Source organism: Sorex araneus, chromosome 3 (genome assembly GCF_027595985.1).
Source record: "Sorex araneus isolate mSorAra2 chromosome 3, mSorAra2.pri, whole genome shotgun sequence".
NCBI lineage: Eukaryota > Metazoa > Chordata > Mammalia > Eulipotyphla > Soricidae > Sorex > Sorex araneus.
Genome location: NC_073304.1, coordinates 166,719,994 through 166,740,493, shown reverse-complemented (window position 1 = coordinate 166,740,493; position 20,500 = coordinate 166,719,994). Strand labels below are relative to the sequence as shown.

General features: G+C 57.5%; 1 protein-coding gene across 1 annotated transcript; it reads right to left on the bottom strand.

The window, feature by feature from the left end:
• Positions 1–125: 125 nt before the first annotated feature.
• Positions 126–12,715, bottom strand: ANKK1 (ankyrin repeat and kinase domain containing 1). The gene is made up of 8 exons (XM_004604700.2): positions 12,534–12,715; positions 5,921–6,215; positions 4,190–4,341; positions 4,035–4,084; positions 3,532–3,687; positions 2,926–3,044; positions 2,453–2,489; positions 126–1,414 (listed from the first exon to the last, which is right to left on the bottom strand). Exons 1-8 carry the CDS (start codon positions 12,713–12,715, stop codon positions 126–128), a joined length of 2,280 nt encoding a protein of 759 aa, XP_004604757.2.
• Between the last annotated feature and the right edge of the window lie 7,785 nt (positions 12,716–20,500).

Sequence of the window (20,500 nt, the reverse complement as noted above, 5' to 3'; positions counted from 1 at the left end):
AGGGTCAGGTGGGAGGTCTCAGGGTCAGGTAGGAGGTTCAAGGGCCAGGAGAGAGTTCTGAGGGTCAAGTGGGAGGTGGAGCCGGGGTCCCTGCCCTTCTGGCTGGTAAGGATGGCCTGCGTGGACTAGACTTCTGTCTGGGCCCCAGGCTCTGTCCCATGCAGAAGGGCCACAGGGACCTTCTTGCCCTGGAGGAAGGCGACGGCGCTCTGCTTGTGGGCCCGGAGAGCCAGCTGCATTGGGGTGCAGCCCAGCCCATCCTCCGTGTCCAGCTGGGCGCCGGCTTTCACTAGCACTTTCAGGATGGCTATGTTGCCCTGGAGGGCGGCCAGGTGGGCAGGCGTCCAGCCCACCCGGTTGTGAGCGTGGACATCAGCCCCGTGCTCCAGAAGGTTGATGACACTCAGGAAGGCGCCCCTCTGCACGGCCAGGTGCAGGGGCGTCCAGCCCGACTGCTCGGCCGCGTTGGCCTCGGCCCCGCATTGCAGCAAGGCCGACACCACCACCTCCTCCCCATGGTGGGCAGCCAGATGCAGGGGGGTCCAGCCCATGCCCCCGGGGGCCCCCAGGTCTGCGTGGTTCTCGGCCAGCAGGTGGATGACCTCCAGGTGGCCCCTGTAGGCTGCCAGGTGCAGGGGGGTCCAGCCCTGCTGGTTTGGCAGCTCGAGGCACGCGCCGTAGCGCAACAGCATTCTGCAGATGAGGTACTTGCCCAGGGCGGCCGCAGTGTGCAGGGGGCTGTAGCCGCCATGGTCAAGGGCATTGGGGGAGGCCCCGCTCTTCAGCAGGTGTTGAATGGCCCTCACTTGGCCCCGCTCCACGGCCAGGTGGAGCGGGGTCCTCTGGTTTCTCTGCTGGGCGTCCAGCTCTGCCCCCTGGCCAATCAGCAGCTTGACCAGGCCCACGTGGCCCAAGCAGGCGGCCACGTGCAGGGGCGTCTTCCCCTCGGCCTCCTGCAGGTTGGGGTCCGCCTGCCGGGACACCAGAAGCCGCGCCACGTTCTCAAAGTTGTTCTGCGCCGCCAGGTGGAGCGGGGTCCAGCCCTCGCGCTCCCGGGCGTCCACGCCGGCGCCGTGGTCCAGGAGCAGGCGGGCCGTGCGGTCGTCCCCGTTTTGCGCCGCGAAGTGCAGCGGGGCCCAGCCGTCCTCGTCGGCCAGGTTGGCGTCGGCCCCGTGATCCAGGAGCAGGGCGCAGAGGTCGGGCTGCCGGTCCTGGGCCGCGATCAGGAGGGGCGTGTAGCCGCTGGCCGTCTGGCAGTCCACGTCGCCCTCCTGGGCCAGGAGCAGCCTCACCCGCGCCACGCTGCCCTGTGCCACCAGCAAATGCAGGGGCGTCACCTTGTTCTCGTACAGGCTGGGCACGCCGCTCCCCGTGTCCGAGAGCTGCAGGAGCCGATTCCAGCCGGCTCCGGAGTCTGCCGGGAGGGAGAGAGGCTTGAAAATGGGCCTGAGCCGGCCAGCAGAAAAATCAGTTTTAGAAACAGGGGTCAGACTGCACTGGAGGAAGGCGACGGTGTTGACCCTTTCCTGATGCTAGAGAGGAAACAGGGCCACAGAGGCAGGACTTTCATACAGGCCCTGTCCCAAGCTGTCCCATAGCATGGGGCTTGCCGGGGCCCCTAGGCAGCGGTGCGGGAAGTGGTGGTGGCCGTGTGTCGTCCTAGTGCTCACACCCAGGTCCCACAGGAAAGCATCTCTCTCTCGGGGGGGGGGGGGCAATCCCCAGCGGTGCCAAGAACAAAACTAGAACTCCTGTGTGCAAAACAAGGGCTCTAGCCCTCCGAGAGCTCCCCTCACCCCACCCCCCATGAATCTGGCCTCTTCCACTCCTGATTTCCACAGTCACCCCTGAGGTTTCTCTCTGGGACAAGGCCTCAAGGGGCCTGGGTGCTGATCCTGACCCCAACTGCCCAGCACTCGTGACCTCAGCCAACTCCACCTCTGAGCTTCGGGGGTTCTGGCCCAGACAGAGAACAGGAGCAATGTCCAGTCCATGCTCCCCCCTGGGGGGAACAGATTGTGTTGGGGAGAACTGTGAGTGCAGAGTCATTGGAAGCAAGTTTGTGCTGGTGCAGCTGTGGGGTGGGAAGTTCCGAGAGACCTGAGGGCTGTTCCTGGCATACTCTGCAGCGGGGCTTTAGAATGGAAGCAGGGTGCTTAACGGATCACCGTCACAAGAACCTCAGGGTCCCGCCCGGGCCCCTCCTTGTGGAGACTGGGGTGGGGTCCAGCCTTTGGTATTTTCAGGACCCAGAAATTCTAGTGTGCAGCCGTTTGAAACACTCCCCGGTGCTGAGACATCCTATTACAAGGATGAGACCCGAGGGAGGAGTGGAACAGGGACCCCCCTGGGTGCGGAGACTTGTCACAAGCCTCGGGGGAGGGGCTGGGCCTGCTAGGGTCCCAGTCTCCTCCGCTGGAGCCTCTGAGCTGCTGAGGGCCCAGGGACTCACCACTGTCCACCAGCTCCGGGCTCACTTCCTCGCTGACCTGGGGGAACCGGAAAACACAGGCGGGTCAGCTGGCCCTCTGCTCAGTGCCCACCTCTGCCCTTTCTCCCTCCCTCTCTCGACTCTGGCGGGTCCTGGGAGGCCTTATCCCTGCCGGTCCACCCCCAGCGGGGTCTCACAGAACTCCCCGAGCAGAGGGGATCCTGTGAGAAAGAGGTACCCAGGCCCTTGACTTTCCCTGGAGCCACAAGGCAGGCAGGTGGTTCTGGGGGTGCATCCGGGATGCCCACCCTGATCTGCGGCTGCGGGGCCTGGCTTTGGGGAGTCTCCAACTGAGAAGGTGAGACGGGACGAAGATGCAGCCCCCCTTCTGCTCAGGTGAGGCTCAGAGCCCCTGCTGAGCGGGTCACAGACCCTTGGTTGCTCGTGTGGGGTCACGCCGCGCTGTGGGGCGGCCTCCCTCTCCTGCCACTCACCTCCTGGGCCCAGTGCGCAGAGGTCTTGCCCGAGACCTTCCGGGCCAGCGCCTCACTCTCGGGGGCTGCCACGGGGCTCTGCAGCAGCGAGAGCAGCAGGTGCGTCTCCAGGACGATGTCTGTGCCGGGTGGGTGGGGAGGGGGGAGGGGAGAGGGCGGGCTGGCTGGCCAGAGCCTTCCCGTGATAGTTCCCTCCTGTTTCCCGGGTCCCCCTACCCCTGTCTGGCAGACGGCCCAGGCAGACGGCTCCACATGGAGCTCAGCTGGCCCCACGGCAGGTCACGGGTCCTTTTCATTGCAAGGAGGCACAGGATGCCCCCATAGACACGCATTTTGGTCCCTAAGGACTATGGCACATCCAGATCCCCCAGGCCTGGTGGTCAGCACACGCTGTGGGGGCTGGACCAATGGAGGATCAGTGGTAGCAGAGGGGACCGGTGGCCACAGTGACATGGGGAGCCCTGCCTGCCATCCTCAGTGGCCCCCAGCCCGGCCTTCCCGGTGCAGACCCCCCCCCCACCCCCTTGCCCATCTCTCTGCAGAGCTCTTGGCGGTGGCCTACGCCCAGCCTCCCCTCTCGGCAGCCCGGGTGGGGCAGGCCGGCACCTGGGAAGCTCGGCCTCTTCTTGGGGTCCTGGTCCCAGCAGCGCCTCATCAGCTCCGCCATGTGCTGCGTCTCGTCGGGCCACTCGCAGGAGAAGGACTGCAAGGAGGGCCGAGTGCCCGCCGCCACCCGGGTGATGATGGCCATCGTGCTGAAGCCTGGGAGTGGGGGAGGGGAGCCAGGGTCGGGGTGCCGGGGCGCGGAGACCAGGGGAGCTCGGGGAGGCCCACTGCCCACCGCAGGCTACCCTGTAGGGCCTGGCTGTGTCCCCTCACATAGCCAGGACCCCCACCCCGCAGTGTAGTGGGCAGGAGAAGCCCCCTCGGAAGCAAAGGAGCCTGGTGGGAGCAGAGCCGGCCTGGCTTTTGTTGCATGAGTTCTAGAGAGCAGGGGGAGGCGGAGGGAGGCCGGGACCCCGCTGACAGCTCCCTCCCCACACCTGCCTCGTGTTCTGCCCCGCACGTCCTCCGCCCAGAGCCCATCCCGGCACCACCCTGCTGGCTACCCGCGTAGGGTTTCTTCTGAGTGAGGAGCTCCCAGACGACGATCCCGAAGCTGCGGACAGATAGACGCCCCTCCTGAGTGACGCTCCGGGTGTCCGAGACCAGCAGAGACCCTGCCGTCCCCCCCACCCCTGCTGGGGACAGGGGCTCCCCTCACCTGTACACGTCGTAGTTGGGCCCCGGGGCCTTGTTGCTCTCCAGAAATACCTCGGGGGGGATGTAGCTGAGGGTGCCCCGCAGTGCTGACCTCTCGAGGTACTGCCCACGCGCCGACGGCTCCAGCCACTTGGACAGGCCGAAGTCGGAGACCTGGGAGGCACAGGGGCCCGGGGCTGTGGTCACCTTCTTTGTTAGGTGTGGGCTGGTGGAGGCCATACCTGGCCGTGCGGGGGCTGGAACCCAGAGTTCCCGCAGGCGAAGCCTATGCTTGGCTCTTTGAGCATCACCTGTCCCCACTAGTCTCCCTCCAGAAAAGCTCCTGGTCCCCCCCTCTTGCCGGTTGGTCTCAGGTGAGAGCCAGGCCTTCTCCTGGCACTAACATGTGCCACTGGGGGGATCTTCTCAGAGCCTCGGCATCTTCATCTATCAGAGGGAAGTAGTTTGCATCCTGAGTGCTGGGGCTCGAAGGAGCACTTAATGGGGGACTGGCAGAAAGAACTTGGAGCTGGGGTGGTCCCTGAGCATGGACAGATTGTTATTATCTAGCCCGGTAGCCCGGTGCTTCTCAACCTCTGTCTTTTTCCTTTTTTGGCTTTTGGGGTCACATCTGGCGATGCCCAAAGGGTTCCTCCTGGCTCTGCACCCAGGAATTAGTCCTGGCACTGCTCAGTGGGATCATATGAGATGATCCAGGAACGAAACTCAGGCTGGCTGCGTGCAAGGCCAATGCCCTACCTGCTCTAGACACACACACACACTCTCTCTCTCTCTCTCTCTCTCTCTCTCTCTCTCTCTCTCTCTCTCTCAACTTCTCGACCTTAATCTGACCACACCCCTTCCCACCTTATTTCCTTCCTATGAATCCCCACCTCCTGGCAGGCCCCCTACTCTCATGCCATGACCCCTATTCACTTGTGGCCCCCTTGGAATATCTTGTCCATCTGGTCCTCCAGTTGGGAAATGCTAGTCTAGAGGGAATATGTTCAAAACTGCTCCGTGAGAATCTTCTCTTTCCACCTTCACGACACTGGACACAGTATTTATTTCCTCTCTGCTGCCATTCATTGATTCACTCATATACCAACTTCCCAACCACTGAATGTCGTCACATCTGGGTACTGAAAGACAGGGCACCCTCCCCCATTCCCCTCACAAGCTTATTCGTAGATGCAGTATAGAGCCATTCACGGAAGAATTTCACAAATTACTTATAAACTTACAAGTGGATCAGGGAAAATGAAGAGACAGAGTGAGAATCTAAGAGCCAGGAAGTGGGTAAGCCTTGGCTCTATAAAGAGAATGGGGAGCCCCACTCCTGGCAAAGAGAACAGAATGTGTAAAGGTCCCGGGGCAGGGAAAGAGCATGGCCTATGCTAGGAACGCGGGGGGGGGGGGGGTGGGAACAGAAAAAAATCTATCGTGACTGCTCTGAGGAATCGTCTCCTCCACACGGAGATCCACTTCGAGCAAATGGTAGGAGGAATTTGGATTATCTTCCCACTTGAGAAATGAAAGATGGGGCCTAGGAGAGAGTTGTGCAGGCCTCCTGATTCCCGACCTCCTGGTCTAAACTGTGCCACTACCCAATTCCGTTTTAGACACGATTCTTCCCGTTTGCAGCATATGTTCCTGTGAGCTGCCCAAGACTCAGATGGGCTCAGCAGTGAGCAGGAAGGCCACCCGGCTCGCGGGGACGAGACCGTGGCAGGAGAGGGGACGGAGGCCTCACCTTGACGTGCATGTTGCCGTCCAGGAGGATGTTGCCCGGCTTGAGGTCCAGGTGGAGCAGAGGGGGTTTCATGCTGTGGAGGAAGTTCATGGCCAGGCTGGTCTCGTGGGTGATGCGGAACTTGAGCTGCCAGCTGAGGTGGTGGGTGGACAGTGCCTTCTCCAGGGAGCCGTTGGCCATGAACTCCATCACAATGCCCAGGGGCTCCTGGCACACCCCATAGATGGACACGATGTGCTGAAACTTGATCTTCTCCATTTTGGCGGCCTCTTCGATGAGGCAGTTCACGTCAGAGCTATGGGGAGGAGGGAGAGAAAGATGGATGTGGGGAGGCCTCCTCTACCTGCTCTCGTGGATTAGTGCCAGGTGTGGGCACCCAGATAAACCATGGGCACTTGGTAGAGGAGGAGAAAGGAGACATGGCAGGATGCTGGCTGCCTACCTTGGGAGCCAGGTGGCCGGCAGCAGCCAGCCAGGAAGTAGAGCACTCGACAGGCTGGGTAATTTGTCCTTGGGCCCATGAACAGCCTGGTCACTCACCTGTGTCTTTGTCTTTCCACTGTCACTGTCACTGTCATCCCATTGCTCATAGATTTGCTCGAGCGAGTACCAATAACATCTCCATTTTTTTTTTTGAGACTTGTTACTGTTTTTAGCATATCGAATATGCCATGGGTAGCTTGTCAGGCTCTGCCGTGCAGGCAAGATACTCTCAGTAGCTTGCCAGGCTCTCCGAGAGGGGCAGAAGAATCGAACCCGGGGCGGCCGAGCGAACCACAAACCCTTGGAAGACTCATTACATTTGTGCTTCTGTTTTAAAACATCATCTTGGCTACTTCAATCATGAAAGTAGTGCGAATAATTCATAGGAAAAGATGAAGCACCGAGAGCTGTCGAGAAGAGACCGTTCACCAGTTACCCAACCTTGACCTCTCTTAGCATGCTGCTTAGCACAATATTCTTTAATGGTATGTTTTCAAGGCACATGTTCTTTTTCTGCTCCCGTCCCCTCCCTCGCTCCTCCGCTTCTCCCTCCGCACCACGCAGTGTGGGCTGCTCTGGGATCTGCTTCTAGAAGCAGGAGGGACCCGCGACGGCTGGGCTGCGTGATCTCCCGCCTGCCAGGTGAACTGTCGTTATTCAGCATCCCCGAACCCTGCTCCAGCCTCTTGCCATGACAGCAGGATGTGTCTTTGTGGATCTGAACCACAGTCGGGAGGCCAGGGGAGACGTCACCAGATTAGCCTCTGCAAACCCTCTGCTCTCCTCCCCGGCCCCCCTCCCCACGGAACAGGAAAGCTGCAAATTGCGGCAGACTGGGGACTTCAGGGCCGAGGATTAGGAGGAATGACATTCTTAAAAGCAGACACTTGCAGAACCGACGCAAGAGAAAAGCCATCAGAGGGGCTGGAGCGATGGCACAGCGGGTAGGGTGTTTGCCTTCCACGTGGCCGACCTGGGTTCGATTTCCAGCATCCCATGTGGTCCCCTGAGCACCGCCAGGAGTGATTCCTGAGTGCAGAGCCAGAAATAACCCCTGTGCATCGCCAGGTATGACCCAAAAAGAAAAAAAAAAGAAAAGCCGTCTGAGGCTGGTGGGCAGTCAGGTAGTGGGCAGATTCCCGAGCTGATCCCCTGCCTCCCCCACCCTCCTCTAGTGCTCCACAGTTCTGGGGACCTCCCCTCTGCCTCTGTCAGATTTGTCCTCTCTTATCCCATTGAGTTCCCTGGAACATCTTGGTATTTGTCACCCAGTGGTGCTTTCTCATCCTGATTATTCAATCCTGAATGCCGGCTTCTCCGCTTATCCTTAGCAAGGCCCTGAGCCAGTGAATCATCTGGGCCTCAGTTTTGGCAGCTATAAAGTGGGAATAATACGCACAAGCCCAGTTCCCCAATGTATCAAAACTGGCTGAGAGCCTGGGTTCTGCCCGCTGTCTCTCTCTTTCCTCATGTCTGGCACCCACTTTCCATCTAGTTTCAGGTCTCCAGACTTCACACAGCTCTAGCTAAAGCCACTGAAGACTCCCCCACCCCCTGCCGAGTTGTAGCCTATGAACAATTTTCAGTTCCTGTTTATGATTCAGGTGACTTCTTTTATTTTCCCCCTGAAATATTCCCTGACCTCAGTTTTGTACCAACACTCTCTGGGCTTGAGTCCTCACTTCCTCCCCTGGCCGCACCTGCCTCGCCTCCCTTCAGCTCTACCTCAGGAGCCAGCAGGACCTTCACCATTCTCCTCAGCTCCTCGGCCTCTTGCTCCTCACGGGCCTCTCCGCCTCTCCGCCAGTGATGAGTCTCTGCTTGGGTCCAGCAGTGCTGGAGGCGACTGCTACAGCCCTGGCAATGCTCTCTCTTCCCACCCACCCTCTGTTTCCAGACCAGCTTCTCAGTCAGGGCCTGTCACACTGCTTGGTGGGGAGGCTCTGCCAGTTCTGTCTCACTCGTGGTAAAGGCCAGAGTCACCCACCAAGTTCCTCACGTGCTGCCCGTGGGCCAACTTGCTTCGCACTTCTGCTTCTCCTCCCACTCCTCCCCCTCTCCCTTCCCCTCCTCCCCTTCCTCTCCTCCCCTCCTCCCCTTACCCCTCGACCCCTTCTCCCCCTTTTCCTCCTCCTGACCCTCCCCCTTCTCCTCTCCCTCCTCCCCTTTTCCCCTTCCCCCTCCCCTTCCCCCTCCTCCTCTTCCTCCCCCTTTCCTTCCTCTTCCCCCACCCCTCCTCCCCGTCCTCCACTTACCCCTCCACCCCTCCTCTCCTTTCCCCTCCTCCTCTCTCTTCTCCTCCCCTCCCTCTCCTACCCCTTTCCCTTTCCTCCCTTTTTCCCTCTTCTTCCTCCCCCTTTCCTTCCTCTTTCCCCTCCTCCTCTTCCCTCTCCCCCTCTCCTTCCCCCTCCCCTCTTTCTCCTCCCCCTTCTCTTCCTCCTCCCTTTTCTCCTTTACTGCCTTTCTGACTTCTTGCTTCTCCATAAGGCCAATCACCTGCCTCCTCACTTCCCCTCTGCTGCTCCCTCAGCCTGCAGTGCTCCTCCCTGAGAGAGCTGCAGGCTAATTCCTTCTTGGCTTCAAATCTCTGTTCAGAGTTTACTTTAGTAGCCACTGCAGACAGCAACAATCCTACCCTCATCCTCTGAAGACCGTTTCCTGCCATGCACAGATAAATATTTTTAGAAAAAACATTTTCCTCGGCAGTCAGATTATTCAACTTGCCTTAAGTATTATTATTTGTTTTGAAAGGGGGGGCAGTTGATCCCAAGCAGTGCTCAGAGTACCCAGGGACTATTCCTATTGGCCGACCTGGTTGGAGATGGCTTAAAGCTGGGGCTTTTTTTTTTTAATTTTATTGAATCACCGTGAGATAGTTACAAGCTTTCATGTCTGGGTTACAATCTCACAATGATCAAACACCCATCCCTCCTCCAGTGCACATTCCCCCCCCCCCCGTTATCCCTGGTATATCCCCCTTTTCCCACCCTCCCCCTGTCTCCATGGCAGACAATATTCCCCATACTCTCTACTTTTGGGCATTATTGTTTGCAATACAAGCACTGAGAGGTCATCCATCATGTTTGGCCCATTACATACTTTAGGCACACATCTCCCATCCTGACTGATTCCTCCAGCCATCATTTTCTTAGTGATCCCTTCTCTATCCCATCTGCCTTCCCCCCCTCTGCTCATGAAGCAGGCTTAAAGCTGGGGCTGTTGATGTGGCCCAGCAGATGGCTGGATGCTGGGGCCAGTGGTGTGTCTCTGCTTGGGTCCAGCAGTGCTGGAGGCGACCACTACAGCCCTGGCAATGCTCAGGGGTCACCAGGAGTATCCCTTCTGGTATTTGAGACACCATGACATGTCAGGAATTCACTTGCATCTATGAGCAGGCAAGGTATTCACTCCTCACCCCTGGGCTAATCCCCAGCCTCTCTCCTTAGGTAGTTTAATTGGCAAAATGTCATGTTTGCACCTGATGGATGGTACAAGGGTTAAGGCATTAGCCTTGCACACGGCCGACCCTGGTTCTATCTCCAACCACTGCCTATGGTCATTGAACACCTCCAGGAATGACCCCTAATCTGAGACGCAGGAGTAAGCCCTGAGCACAGCCCAGTGTCGCCCAATAACCCTTTCCTCAAAAAAAAAAAAAAAAAAAAGAAAATGTCAAGTTGCTGTGTTACAGACAAAAAAAAAATTTTGTTTGTTTTCCACCCTCCTCCATTATTTATAATCGGATTCCATGAAGGCAGGGATGTTTCTTTGTATACTCAGTGCTTAGAATAAATGAATATCATCTAGGTCCCAGCTGCAACTGCCGCTGGAACAAAGACAACTTTTTTTTTCTTTTTGCTTTTTTTGCTTTTTGGGTCACACCTGGAAATGCACAGGGGTTACTCCTGGCTCTGCACTCAGGAATTACCCCTGGCGGTGCTCAGGGGACCATATGGGATGCTGGGAATTGAACCTGGGTCGGCCGCGTGCAAACGCCCTCCCCGCTGTGCTATAGCTCCAGCCCCACAAAGACAACTTTTAATGGTTCGCTCATGCCTGTGCCCTGAGGTCCGTGGACTGCTGTGTCTGTCGAGAGGCCCCTTCTATGCAACACGCATGATACAGAACTCACCGTCTTCCTCTTCAACCCTCAGGATCCTTCCAGGTTCTGTGTGCTGATGGTGATGAGCCCATCCAAGAGATGGGCTCTGGGGCTGAAGCAGGGAAGGGAACAGACTCTGGGCAGGTGGGTGGATACTCTAGTGGCCCTTTGTCCCAGTGCACCTGCTATGTCTGAGTGGAAATATCTACACAGAGAAGGCATCAGAGCAAAGATTGGTCGCACTGTGGCAGCTCGTGAATGGAGGCTTCCCTGAGGATTTAGACTCCGCAGGAAGCGTGAAGATTCACATGAGTTACATATACAGAGACACCAAGGAGAGAGCTCAGGATGTGAGGTGCTTGCGTGGCATGATAACAACCCTGGTTCAATTCCTGGCACCGTAGCAGGCCCCTCAGAACTGCCACAGGTCACCCTTGAGTGGAGAACAAGGAACAGCCTTTAGGGGCGACAGGCGTGACTCACACCCACCCACCCCACAGAAATAAAGCAACAGAGAGGAAGGAGCTTTCCAGGAAGAAGCAAGAGTCTGTGTGAAATATTGTGTCAGGAGGGACGTGGCCACTAGAGAGAGACAGGGATGGGCCGCTGGGCTGGAGCGGCCAGAGCAGGAGGGAGGGGATTATCATGGAGTTCACTGCCAGGGCAGCGAGGAACTGGTGGATTTGTGCTATGGAGAAGGATTGAAAGGGGGACTGGACACTAGTCCAGTTAGAAGACCATTAGCATCACTCAGGCCAGAGACGGTCAGAGCCTAGACCTGTGGAATGGTGATGGAGGGACAGGAATGGCCAGCGCAAGATCTAGGGGACAAAGCCCTGCTCAACTTGGGACCGAATTAGCTATGGCGATGTCAGGGTACAAAGTACAGAAGCAACAGTTGTTCGCCAAGTGGGTGTCAAATGAATGAGGAGACGGCGAGGACCCAGTGAAATAATCCATGGATGTCATGCCCGGATAGTAATAACAGTGGAGCAATACCCAGGTAGTAATACACGGAAGTAATCCCTGGGTACAGTGAAGTAACACTTGGGGAGTTCCTGTGACAGAACTGCCCGGGGAGTGGGCACTGGCGTCCATGAAATCTCAGAGCCTTTCTCCCTGGGCAGATCCCGGGATGTGAGAGGGGAAAGCATTGGGAATTGAGGTCAGCGGTCAACATAGCAGCCCGGCAGTGGTCGTCGCACTCAGCCCTCTCCATGCAAGATCTCCTTCCTGGCTGCTGGGGAGGGGGTCGGGGGCACTCAGAGGGAAGGAGACGGGGGCGCACCTCAGTGGGAAGACAGATGGATGGAAACTGAGGAAGAGGAAGCAAGAGTACAAAGGTGGCCTGCCCAGGAGAAGCCTCCGTGTCTCTGAGGAGAGCAGGGGTGTGTGTGGGGGAGACAGAGACAAGGTTAGGGCTGGCTTACCGCCCGCACTTGACCGTCTTGCGGGCACTGTGGCCAGTCTGCTCCCTCCTTGGTGGCCACACGAGGGGAGAAGAGTGTCTTCACAGGACACAGCCCCTGAGGGCGGGGGAGGAGAGTGGCAGCCACCTGCCATCGTCCCTCTGAAGCAGGGGGGAGTCCCCAGCCTGGGAGGTCAGAGCAACAAAGGGGTCTTTCTTTCTTTAAGCTCTTTTGGGGGGAGCCACAGCTGGTGGTGCTCAGTGTTTACTCCTCCTTCTGTGCTCATGGATGCCTCCAGGCGGGTCTCGGGGGACCCTCTGAGTTGCTGGGGTCTGGACCCGGATGGGCCATGTGCAAGGCAAAGCGCCTCACCCTTGCACTGTCTCCCCAGCCCCTAGGGGGTCTTTAGCGGGTTGGTTCTGCCCCTAAACTTTGTGGGCTCCGCAGACAGGCATGGGTGTGCCAGCTGCACTACAGGGCCAGAGAGAACCAGAGATCCGGGAAGCTGAGGCCCGCCCGCGTGGGCTCAGAACGTGCCAAGGAGACCCGCCCTCCCGGGAGCCACCTGCCCTGCGGGATCTCTCCGTTCTGGCAGGGAAGAGAGGGGCCGGGCAGGTACCTGAGGGCTCCGGGCAGGAGGCAGGGGGAGCACTTGATGGCGTAGTCCATGTGCCAGCGCTTGTGTCGCACCTGAAACACCTGGCCGAAGCCGCCGCTGGCCACGCGGAGCCAGTCGCCCTCAAAGTCGTCGCGGGAGAAGATGGTGAGGCTGCCCAGTCGCTGCGCCCCGCCCGCGGCCATGGGTCATGGTGTGCCCGCGGCTCTCCGCGGACGCCTGTGCCAGTGTTTCCTGCTGCTCTGGTCCTGAGGATGGGGTGAGGGGGGCAGGCACTCCCTCTTCCCTCCCCTCCCTCCTCCCACTCCTCCCTCCTCTCCTCCCTCCTCCTCCTCCTCCCCTTTCTCCATCCTCCCTTCTCCTTGTTTCCTCCTTCCCTCCTGCTTCCTCCCTGTTTCCCTCCTCCTCCCCGTTCCATCCTCCCTCTTCCCTCCCGCATCCTCCTTCCTCACTCTCTTCCCCCAGGAGCATCAGCAGAGCCAGGAAACCCCAAACTGATCCCGCAGCTGCAGGCAGCTCTGAGGCTCATCATGGGAAGAGGGTTTGTCCCTGGCAGAAGCCCCAGAAGACCAGCTCCCGCCCCGCAGATCCTCGGCCTCTGCCAGTCTCTGGGTGGTGCTGGTGCCTTGGGCCTGGAGCCCGAGTCCGTTTCAGGGGCCACAGGGTTGGGGGGGCGGGTGGGAGAGTCCAGGACTTTTTCTTCCACTTTCCTGCTCTCCCTCCACACCCAGGTTTCTGCCAGGCCAGGGGGCTTGAGAAGGGGCTCCCGGGTGCCCCTCCGTCTCTGTTTCTCGTCGCTGGCTGTTCTTGCCCTCGGCAGGTCATGGCTTGCTTTCCAAGCGCCCCTTCCTGGCTGGGTTTTCAGGAGCTGACACGTGCTCTGGTCCCCATTCCAGAGAGCAGGAGAGGGCTGGGGAGGACGGGCTGATGGAGCAGGACCGGTGGGCAGGGCAGGAGCGGGCAGCCCAAGACGGGCCCAATGCGGATCTGTGGCAGACAGGAGTCGGGTGGGCAATTAGTGGACGGTAGATGGAGGAACGGTTCATCAGAAGAAGGGTCTCTTTTGCTTTCTGGGAAACCCCTGCTTCCTCTCCTCCCCACTCCCCCATGCCTCTGGGTCCCTGAGGCCTCTGGAATTTTCCTGTCCACAGAACAGATGACAAACACTGAACAGGTGGGTGTCCTTCAGCGCACTGGACAGTGAGTCCCTTCCTTCCTGTGTCTGGGCAGAAGGGTCTTCTATAGGGAACCCCTGAGAATCTTTAACTGTGAGGAACCCCCCCTCCAGAGGAAGTCCCCCACCTCTCCACGTCCCCACCCTGAAAGCCCGTCCCCCGTGGCTCCCTCCCGACTCCCGGGCACAGTAGGGGCATGTCAGTGGAGCAGGAGCCGAGCAGAGGCTGGAGAAGTCCCTCTTTGAAGAATAATTGACCCGAGGGACTCAAGATGAGCTCTGATGCGCAGAAGCGCTCAAGACAGTTGCCAAAGGGACCACTGGGGGCCCCTGTGCCTTGAGCACTGGCTTTCCGAGGGTAGGGACTGGACTTTCTGTTTAAATCCAGTCACTGGTCACGGGCAAGAGACCGTGGTCAGTGGTGGTTAGATTCACACCCGTGTCTCTTTGGTCTCTACAGAAAAGGGTTGGCAAGGAGGAAGGAGAGGGTCGTTTTTAAAAGAATACTGGTGGAGACTGGGGAGATACGGCTCGAGTAGCAGAACACATGCCTAGAAGAAAGTGCGAGACCCTGAACTCCATCCCTGGCACTGCGTTGCTCTCCCGTCCTGTACCCCCAGACCGCCCTTGTGACCCCGAGGCAGTCCTGGGTAGACTCATCTTCTGGGCCTGGTCCTGCTGCCCTGAGCACTGCCAGATGTGGCCCTTACGAAGAGAACAGTAATGTGGTGGAGGAAGAATGGAAGGATAGTTGTGTCATGTTCCTTGGAAGGAAGTTGGTGGCCCAGCATTCAGAGCGGGTGACAGTCCCAGACTAATTTGAGGAAGGACCCTGGTTTGCTTTGCCCCTCTCCCTGCGAGCTTTGCTCTCACCCCCAGAAAACGTTGGGAGACAACAGAGGACATTCTGGGAGATCAGGAGACCCTGGGGTGGGCGAGCATGCAGGTGGGTGGACAGTCCTCTGGCACTGGGCGAGGTCGCTTCAGGCTTAGCACTCTCTAAACTCTGACACCCGCCCAGGTGACTGGAGGAAGAACTGGGGCCAGATGGTCTGAATCAGAGGAGAAAATTACCCTTGGCTTAGGCTGAGCACGAAACCAGAAGTACCACCGGTCCTTTAAGGAGGTCAGGCGGGAATGTGGAAGCAAAGCCCCGCTGAAGACAGCTAGGGCTGAAGGAGGGCTGCCAGGGTTCCCAATAAAGCGCCTTTGTGAGTCTGTGCAGGGGTGGAAGAGGAGGGAATGCAGGGCTCAGGGTGTGTTTCTGTTGACCTACCTGTTGAATCAGCCAAGCCTGGGGTTCACTCTCCCCTGGGGCTGTGGGAAGAACCCAGGAAAATAGTCACATGCAAATACCGTTCCATAGGGCTCCTGGGGTACCCACCCCTCCCCCACCTCTTCTTCCTAAAACCTAAGTGTCTTTGGATATGCTCTGGGAAAAGTGGTAATAACTTCTAAGTAGAAGGCCACAGAGAATTCCAGGTCCCTCATTCATAAGCGGGTGATGCTTAGGATTTTGGAAAGAGCAAAGCCAACTTAGAGGCTACTGAGTTTCCTTCAGGGGGTCGAGTGCAGAAGCTCCGAGGTCCTTCCCCACTTGGAAGTTCATGGCCAGTGGGGAGAGAGAGGAGAGAGCTGGAAAAGAGAGGCCCGGCTTCTCAAGTATGTCCAGCAGCCGTGAATGGAAACGGATCCCAGTCTGAATGACTGAGAACAGCTGTGAACGAATGAGAATGGGAAAAGAAAGGCAATGAACGAGGAGGAATAGTTTCCTCCAACCTAATCCTCTCAGAAGGCACAAGAAACATATTCCGGACACACGAGTTTTGATCCAATGAGCAATGAGTCCTTTCTACTGACTTTTAATGGGGAGGGGGGGTAGGAGGGGGAATCACAGCACATCAGGCCATACTTGGGCTTACTTCTGGCTCTGTGCTCAGAGATCCTGGTGGACCTTGGGGGGCCCTATACAGTGCTAGGGACCCGGCCAGGGTCAGCTGCTTGCAAGGCAAGTGCCTTCCCCGTTGTACTCTGGCCCCTAGCCTTTTTTTTTTTTTTTTGCTTTTTGGGTACACTTGTCAATGCTTAGGGTTTACTCCTGGCTCTGCACTCAGGAATTACCCCTGGTGGTGCTCAGGGGACCATATGGAGTGCTGGGAGTCGAACCCAGAGTCAGCTGCGTGCAAGGCAAACACCCTACCTGCCGTGCTATCGCTCCAGCCCTGAGGCCCCTAACTTTTATGGATGTATTTTATTATGGTATGTCATGGATGAAAATGATCTGGACTGAAATGATCAAATGAATGTGTGTGTGTGTGTGTGTGTGTGTGTGTGTCCGTGTGCGTGTGCGCATGCATGCAATTGCTCATTTGTAGCAACTCTAACTCCCTCATTTGCAACCCACCCTCCCACCAAGCCCCCACCACTGAACCGGCAGAGCAATGCTCTGGAAAATGCTGAGATCCTACGTGAGTCTCCAAACTGGACTGGCAAGGTCTTTGCACACAGGGAATTTCCCCAGTCTGTCCCTGTTCTCCACCCTGTAAACGTGTCCCAGGAGGACCAGGACAGGTCCAGGCAGACGCTAGTGAGGAGAGGGCAAGCTCATGGCCACACGAGGAAACTGTGCAGGAGAATGGGACATCTGCCCAGGAAAGGAAGGAGGTTGCCCGGAAGAAAGGACCAGAAGGGGGACAGAGCATGTGTGTCATTTAGACCTGGCAGCAAATCTTGGTCTCCTCCTTCCTCCTACTAGCCACTGGGACTCTGTCACATATCAAATTCCCCTAGGCTTCTGTCGGTGGCATAATAATAGTTTTAAAAGGATGTGGAGATGGTCTAAAAAGGGAAAAGCAAAGCCACTGAGTATGACAGGAGGAAGCCGCTAGTGCCCCTCTGAGACTCTCCATGATGGGACTAGAGAAGCCAGAACGCCCCAGAGATGAAGCCAGAATCGAGCTGACTCAGCAGATGCAAAGTAGCCACACAGATAATGCCAGAAAAAAGAGGCTGGGTTTATTATTCTCAGGATCATTTCTGGGGCTCCCTCCTTTCAGCCCAGCTCACTGAGGCACACGCGAGTGTTTCCTAGTACTGTACAGGTAGGCATTGTGGGGAGGCGGCCTTCAAAGTTGGAGGCACCAGACACGGACCCTTCAGGGGGACTGAATGTCCCCTGGAGAGTCTGGCGGAACCAAAGGGGATGCCTGGTTGTAGGTCTGCTAGCTTGTTTCTCCCTAGGGTGTGTTTCTGGACTCCTCTCTTGAGGCCCGGGGCACAGACAGCAAGACCCCAAAACGGAGCAGCCAAAGATGGAGATATTTCTGGGCATGTGGGCATGCTCAGCCAGTCCCCCCTGAAATGTGCCCCCAGATCCTAGAGGAAAGGTAATCCTGCATAGCGGGGTGGGGGGGAGGAGGGGGGGACTAAAAGCTGCCATCCGGCAGATGCTGGCGGATTAGCAAGGCTTCTCGACAAAGCCTTTAAGGAGGTTGAATTTCCCTTTCCCTTCACACTCCCAGAGAGAGGGAAAACCGGCTGTTTCGTTCTGCTGGTGCTGGAGCATGAGTGAGGGAAGACAGGGCTGGACAGGGGCAGTGAGGTTCGATGGGGAAGACTCTGGTCCTAGAAAATCCGGAGGCAGGAATTTCCTTTCCTTAGGGAATTCTCGACAAGGCATCAGATCTCTGGGCCTCTTTCCTTCGTTTTAATGGGAGATAAGAGCACCGACCCAATGGGGCCAGTGTTTGCAGGAAATGAAACAGAGATGAAAGGTCCTTCAGAGGAGCTGAAAGCACCCGACAATCTGTATCTATCAAGCCCGGTGTTATGCTTGGGAGACAGGCTGCAGGACTCAGGGGCCCCTCTGAAGACCCCTGATCGTCTAGGGGGGAACTTCGGCCCTCATCTGTTTGGGGGCGCTGTCTGGCTCTAAGCTGTTTGGGGGCTGGGGTTTGGAAGCCAGGAGAGAAAATGCTGGGCAGCCCAAGAGGGAAGCCACAGTCATCACTGGTGAGGATGCGACCAACCACGTGCCTCCTGCAAGCATCTGTCCCTTGGGTGAAGCTAGTCGATACTGATGTGTACACCGAGTTCCCTGGCTCTTGTCCGCAGGAATCTCTCTCGGGAGAAATCTTCCAGGTTGTCCTACCAGATCTTAAGATCTCAGCTGTAGAGGCACAGAAAAGAACTGGGACATGGTGGGACATTTACATGTGTCACACATCATGCTCAGCCTTCAGGGCAGGGGAGCCAAGAACGCGTCCAGGAGAGAGGAACAGGTGGAGAGGCTCCAGGCTGACCTCCCTTCAGGCCCTGAGCTTCTGGGGCTCAGTTTCCTCATCTTTCCAGGGAGAGAATAGCTCCACCCAGTACGGTCTGGAACCTAATAAGCAAGTCACGAGAGGCACCGGCCCCTTTAGGTTGTGGGCCGCTTGAGGAGAGAGGGGAGAACTTATATTTTAGTTTTGAAGCGAGGGGCCAGCAGGAACAATAGACACAAGAGGGTGGGGTGAGCAGAATGTCTACAGACAAGTGTTTGGGAGCTGGCCTATGACGGCATGAAGGGTGCCACCACGTGACACGTCGAAACACCACAGCCAGGATGCCCCGTGGGGCTGGGAGCTGGGCTTCCTCAAGCTAACTCTGAGATCACGCTGGCTGGGTGGTGGTGTGCAAAGGCTGTGTGTAATTTTATCAATGTTTGAGGGTTAACAATAGAGCTATTTTCAATGCTGCCCCGAGCTCGTGAATCATAGCTCCTATTCAGACTCGGGAACGAAAGGCGCAGAAGCCTGACAGCAGCGTCAGTAAAATAAGGCTAGTGCTTCATCAGCAAAACGGGAGCAAACTGAACCACGCTCTGCTCCAGTGCGACCCTCCCCCGCCCCTCCCCCCACACGCCCTCTTGCTCACATTCCAGCCAAGGAGCTTGCCCCAGTGAGGCGCCTGAGGAGGGGGAAAGTGATGCTTAAGAGGATTATTTTTGTGTGCTGCGTGGAACGGCTTACAAGATGGGGGAATGCCAGCAATGAGGCATTGCGACCCAGCGAGCCCCTCTGGGACCGGTCTTTGCTGATTTCCCCACAGTCCGGGCTCAGCAGCCTAATCCCGCTAAAGTGCAGGCCCATGCTCTGAGCTCGCCCTGCCCCGCCCACAGCCTCCCATCGTCCTCAGTCCAGACCTTGACTTTTACAGGGCAGGCGCCAGCCTCTGCCCTGGGAGCATGAGGGACCGCTTCTCTCGCCCCCTTCCAATCCTGATCTAAACCTTCCCACCTGAGACATCTCAAGGGCCAGGCAGGGGATACGCGAAGGCAGGTGAATATATCCTGTCCAGCGCACGTATTATGTGCTGGATTGAAGAGACTGTAGCAGCAGTGACATGTCCTGAGGTCGCTGTGTGCCTGACCAGAAAGCAAAGGCATCTCCTTGAACCCTCTGGAACCCCCCAGAGGTCAGATCTGCCCCAGACCCTGAGACCTCGGGGTGTCACACTATCACTTCCGGCCATGCTTCTTCATTTCCCAGAGTCCTTTCTCCTTCTTGGGACCCCTGGAGACAGACACCTCCCCTGGCTCACCTGGGCTGAGTCTCTTCTTTGTACAGTGTGGGGAGGGGATGGGGGAGGGAGTCAGGACACAGGGCTGATCAATTCCGTGGGTCACTCCTGGCGGGTCTCTGGGGAACCTGCATGGATCTCCTCAGTCTCTATAGGACATGTTTTGAAACGGTCAGTGGCATTTAGCCACGGCTGGACGCCAGGAAAGCAGACATCCCACGAGAAGCCCCCTGATTTATCTTAGCTTGGACATTCTAGATTTCACCACTGATTCTGAATTTTCTGTCTTATAGTTTTGCGGGGAGGAGTTATCCCAGCAGTATTCACGGGGTGCAGGGGTCCCTCCTGGTGATTCCTGGCCACCTGGGCTGGCGGTTTGAAGTGAGGGCATGAGGACGCCTCACCCTGCAGTGTTGGGAACCTCCAGGACTGTCCCCGGCCCTGCTCAAGGGACCATGGAGTACTAGCAGAGGGGCAGCAACCTAATGTCAGATGCTTGTGAGGCACATGTCCTAACCCCTGCACTACACCTCCAGTCCCTCTCCCTGCTGAACTGGCCTGAAAGCCCACCGTGCGTGAACTCGTCCACCTGTCCACAGAAATTCTTCTCCCAACGGCATCGAGATGAAGTGTGTGCACAGGTGTGTGTGCGCGGGCGCCCACCCCCCCATCTGAGAGAAAGTGAGGATGTCCACGAGCAAATGGAGCTGCCCATTTCAAAACACAAACACGATGCTGGAGCCAGACTCATGGTGGTGGGAGCGATGCTCAGGAGGAGCTGTGGTGGCAAATCTAACACGGCCACTGGGGAGGGGGCCCGGCTCGGGGCTGCAGGGGCTGGAGGTGGGTGGGTGGGGAGCAAGTGGCCAGTTGCTGCTTCTATGTCCAGAGGGTACCCAAGATCCCACCCGACACATACACACACACACACACACACACACACACACACGCACACGCACGCACAACACACGCTCATGCAGGCATGCCTGTGCCCAGCCAAGACGTAGGGCAGGCAGAGAAATCCGTTTTCTGGTCCCAGTGCAAAATCAGAGCAAGGGGCAGAAAGGCTCTCAGGACATGGTGATTCTGATTTCACCAGCTGGAAATTGAGACAAATGAGAAGTTTTGTTTTTTTTTTAAAAGAGAGGAGGGGGGAGAGAGGGAGGGAGGAAGAGAGGGAGAGAGAGAGATGGAGAGAGGGAGAGACGGAGAGAGGGAGAGAGACAGAGAGACAGAG

Coding starts and splice junctions, on each gene's coding strand:
- ANKK1 (XM_004604700.2), bottom strand. CDS start 12,715: ATGGCCGCGGGCGGGGCGCAGCGACTGGGCAGCCTCACCATCTTCTCC. Junction 4,342..5,920: donor ACGGCAACATGCACGTCAAG/GTGAGGCCTCCG, acceptor TGTGCCTCCCAG/GTCTCCGACTTCGGCCTGTC. Junction 4,085..4,189: donor CCCAACTACGACGTGTACAG/GTGAGGGGAGCC, acceptor ATCTGTCCGCAG/CTTCGGGATCGTCGTCTGGG.